Here is a 4,646-nt window from a genome sequence, read left to right on the forward strand (position 1 = left end):
TTTGGTCTTAAATCGGCCTAATTTTTGCATTGATGTATCTATTAATTGATATGACAAATTACCTATTAATTTAATAGTATTTTTATTTTACAATATTGAAAGAGGTCACAAGTTATATTTTTACCTTCCCAAAGGTCAAAAATGTAAATGAACACAACGTCGTATTTGATGATACTTGAATATTTTTAGTATGACACACGATGTTTAAACATTTAAACACCAAATTGACAAATAAACTGAAAACAAAATACGAAATAATGGCACAATATCAACACAATTGGTACGATCTTGATTAAGATCACGCATGCAAACTGGAAACTCGCTACAAAATCTTCACATCCATGTGTAAGTGTTTGTCATCCATCATCCATGTAAGGAACAAATGAGCAAACTGAGTGCTATGGTTAAACTTGATGGTTATCATGACAGACGGGCCAATGTCAGGATGTGTAACGTTGTTTTTGTCAATTTTTAAAAGATATGAACCAAACTATTATTAATCCAATAATGAAATAATATGAAGGAATGTTGATAAAAGCCAGAGATTTTATGTCTCGGGGCTCGAGTCTCCAATATCTCTTACTTCCCACTTGCTAACACGGCTACGAGCTATTGTTACCTGCAAATATTCATACGAGTTTTAATTGCTTGCTGTAATTAGGTACTTGAGTTTTGCAATGCTGTACAAATTTTGAGTAAAGAAACAAACAAAACCAGTGGAAAGTGCCTTGACTTGCAGTTTAGTGGTTCATGTTTGAACTCCCATCTCCCATGGCACATTGACAGTGTGTGTGTGTGAGAAAACCCCCTCTTCGAATATCTTTTGTATCAAAAAATAAAAAAAAATTAAACATACCTGTTTATCCCAATCAGTTTTGTAGGTCAGTATGAGTAAAACAACAGTTTGGACTAATGTTCCAAACAACATTCCAATCCAAACACCCTACACAAGAGACTTGATGCAATCAGTTATTTGAAGAAGAAAATCAAACAACTACTATGAGTGAGAAGAAGATTAAAATTGCTCACTTCTAGTTGTAGCTTTAGAGGATAACCAAGCACCACCCCAACAGGAATCCCTATAAGGTAATAGGACGCTAAGTTCACATATGCTACAGTACTCTGCCATCCAGCTCCGAGAGCAACTCCTGTCGATATAAAATTCGCAAGGAAATGTTAAGTGATTTCTTTCGTGTTTTTCTATTGTGTCGTCAAATACTGATGAACATTTAAATTAACTGAAATTTGATGACAAGAAAGGAAATTGATATCCTTCAAATATGAGTGAGAGTATCAGAGAAATAGCAATAGTACCTGAGAGCACTGGTTGAACACTGTTCAAGAGTATGGAGAATGCCAATAAAGGTGACAAGTTGGAAACCATTGTAGCTACCTCTTCATCGTTGGTGAAAATATAGGCAAGACGTTCCCTCAAGAATAGGAAAAGCAAGAAAAGCACAAACCCAATAGCAAATGATATCGACACAATAACCTTAACAGAGAACTTTGCTGCTTTTGCACTACCTCTTCCAAGCTCATTCGACACTCGTACACTAGAACATTTCAACCAAACATCAGTACAACATCTTATTTTCTGAAGAAAAATGATAATGAGAATAATAAGTACCTTGCTGCAGCCAGGAAACCAAGGGATATCATCATTTCCCACCCAACAATGTTGAGGCTGCAATGTTTACATTGAACACATCAAAATGTAAAGAAAAAAAATGTAGGTTTTGAAACAGTTGGATGACACAGTATATGTATACGTAAAAACGAAAGGCGAAAGGACATATGAAAATGATTACGGGACGGAGGAAGGCTCTGAAAAATTACCAAATAGATAGAGCATCGATAGAGACTTCTGCGTTTTCCATGTTTCCGGTTAAAAGAACCAAGATTGTGTTGTACCAAAGCTCAAGACTGTAAAGGAAAATCAGATTTCTACTTAGAAGCTCCAAATATGTACTACTACTCCTATAAGGAGTCATAAGACATTCATCCCAAAACAACCATATCAATATCATTCTTCTGAATATCTACTACTAGGAGTCCTGAGGTACCAGTTTTTTTTATTTATGTACTAGAAGGCATTACTGAAAGAGAGTCTTACCTTTTTTTCATATTTTCAAATAGAAGTATATATTACACAAAAGTTAATTTTCTGGGCTATATAGACATGTACATTATGTGATTGCCTCTATGTGACAGTTCCAAATTAATATTGCCTCCATCCAGATTTTCTCAAATAAGCGAAATCAGTAGTATCCTAACAAATTACGCATGCATGTAAAGAAAGATAAACTAAGGAACGACAGAAAAACACCAAAAGTAAAACCAAAACTAACACTAAGGTCTTACCAAAGCATAACACCAGATGACAGAGACAGCTTGAGGACATCCCAGAGATCTGTAAAAGCTAAGGTTGAGAAGCCTGTCCACGTTCCCGGGCATCCTCCACATAGAACAAACAACAGCTGACCAATGTTGGGTAGCCAATATGCTATAATAGTCGACACCATTACACCGGCAACCCCCCACTTAAATTTCACAGTAAAAAGCCATGAAAGGAGGATGTGGATTGCAATTGAAATTGCTGACACATAAGCAATGATCATATTTTTGCTCTGTGCTTGTAAGTACATTTGGCAGGTAAAGGATACAACAAAAGCAAAAAGCACAGGGATCACCCATAGAGAAATATATCCTGCCTCTTCTGAAATATTATCTTTTTGGCCTAATGCCTCTAAAATCGGGGTTGTAAAGATGCAAAGAGGAATGAGGAGCAATGTGCTAAAAAACAGAACTACCCATGACCGCTGAAGATGTATTCCAAGCATGTGGTACTGTTTTGCACCGTATGATTGACCACAAAGAGTTTCTAGCGCACTGGCCATGCCCAGCTGCAGAATAACAGATTCAGAAACATCCCTCAGATTACTGTTCTTCATCGCCATAAAAATGAATTTTTTACATTCTCAATACATTAACGAAAATCCAAGTGAAAAGAAGAAAAGTGAACCGCAACAGAAATTGATTGAACAATTGCTGTTCAACACAAACATGAACATTTAAACTTTATCTACTTGTCAACTAAAGATTGAAGCACTAAAAAAATAATATGCTAAACTTTCTTCATATGTTGCACTTAAAATGTGATGTGAAAACCTGAAGAGCAAGTCTAAAAGCAACAGAATCCAACATTATCATGAGAGGCCAGCAGAAGTCATATGTTTAAGAAAAGCTGAGGCCTCCGTTACAGTTTAGTACGGTGAATACAAGCGAAAATGTGCAAATAAGAAGATTGTAGGGAGCCAAAATTAAACTATACATACCAAGATGCCATTTGCGAACCTGACAAGTACGGTGAATACAAGCGAAAATGCAGCTAGTTGTGTAGAGCCAATGTGACCAATGAAGGCTTGACTGATGACATTTATTCCAAATGTGGAAACTCTGGTGAAGATAGCAGGGCCAGCCACCACCCACATCGTCTTGGTTTCCCTCCATACCCTGTTTTTGAGTGGCAAATTCTCATCCTCCTCCTTATCCTCAACATCATTTTCTTGTACACTCTTCTCTTTTGTCAAAAGAGTCTGGTTAATATTGTCTTCTTCCATGTAGCCAAGTGTCTTTTAGTTACTTCTTTTTAACCTGCCAAGTGTCAAATATAGAAAAGACTGGAAATTACTCTCATGGGCAAAGAATTCTACTGTTGCTATTCCTATATATTTAAGAGTACCACCATATTCACAGTGAGAGAAATATTATTTTGTACAAGAATTCTCCCTCCAGAGTTAATTCCAAATCCAAGCTGTTGTATCCATTAAAATCATTCATAAACAAATTTTTATTTTTTTTATTTTTTTGTTTACTGAAAGACAGCTTATTAGGTGGCGCTTTGTTTTTGTTTTCTCATTTCTGACTGAGACCCTTTGGCCAAAAAATGATTTTTATATAACCTGCAAAGTCATATGTAATCAAGGGATGCACAGTGTACCTCCCAACACATCACTATTTAAAACACCCAAATGATTATTTAATTAACTTGTTACCACACCAACAGTATTATAACAAATATAAAATTATATAATATATACATATAATATGTACTAAAACTTAAGATATAATATCAAAACTTTGCAGCATGAGATACAAAACTTGATGGAAACTTAAGGAGTCAAGAACATAAAAATTTCCCTCTCACTCTCATTATATATACAGAACAGAGGTAGATAGAATGAAAGAGAGAAGAGACTCACAGGAGTATATTACCCAAGGGGCCTCCTCCTCTCAGGCGATGGATGCGTTCAGGTCTTGAAGAAGAGTTTTATAGTTTCAGTGGTCTCTTCAGGGACCAGACACCCAAAGGGTAGACTGAGAAAGAGAGAGAGAGAGAGAGAGAGAGAGAGAGAGAGAGAGGAGAGAGTGGAGGAGATGCCACCAAATCATCAGAGTAGTTTGACTAGTGGTGTGTACAGTAATAACTGTCAGCTACACTTCGTTCACTTTTTTCCTTTTAGCAAGGGTAAACTTCCGAATACTCTTGAACTATCACGCTTATTTAAATCTCCATTTTTAACTATCGTATTAAATTTATTCACTAATTTTGCACTTGGTATTGGTTTTTCACAATTCCATCTAAA

General features: G+C 36.0%; 1 protein-coding gene across 2 annotated transcripts; it reads right to left on the bottom strand.

The window, feature by feature from the left end:
- Positions 1 to 268: 268 nt before the first annotated feature.
- LOC117634384 (protein DETOXIFICATION 21-like) lies at positions 269 to 4,425 on the bottom strand. Of its 2 annotated transcripts, XM_034368477.1 has the most exons (9): positions 4,263 to 4,425; positions 3,336 to 3,654; positions 2,362 to 2,903; positions 1,837 to 1,923; positions 1,628 to 1,684; positions 1,315 to 1,553; positions 1,030 to 1,148; positions 857 to 943; positions 269 to 619 (listed from the first exon to the last, which is right to left on the bottom strand). In XM_034368477.1, exons 2-9 carry the CDS (start codon positions 3,618 to 3,620, stop codon positions 548 to 550), a joined length of 1,488 nt encoding a protein of 495 aa, XP_034224368.1. In that variant the 5' UTR covers positions 3,621 to 3,654; positions 4,263 to 4,425; the 3' UTR covers positions 269 to 547. The 2 variants fall into 2 exon arrangements, with proteins under 2 accessions (XP_034224368.1, XP_034224369.1); XM_034368478.1 differs by lacking the exon at positions 4,263 to 4,425 and having other exon boundaries at positions 3,355 to 3,613.
- Between the last annotated feature and the right edge of the window lie 221 nt (positions 4,426 to 4,646).

The sequence above is a fragment of the Prunus dulcis genome, chromosome 7 (assembly GCF_902201215.1).
Source record: "Prunus dulcis chromosome 7, ALMONDv2, whole genome shotgun sequence".
NCBI classification, from domain to species: domain Eukaryota; kingdom Viridiplantae; phylum Streptophyta; class Magnoliopsida; order Rosales; family Rosaceae; genus Prunus; species Prunus dulcis.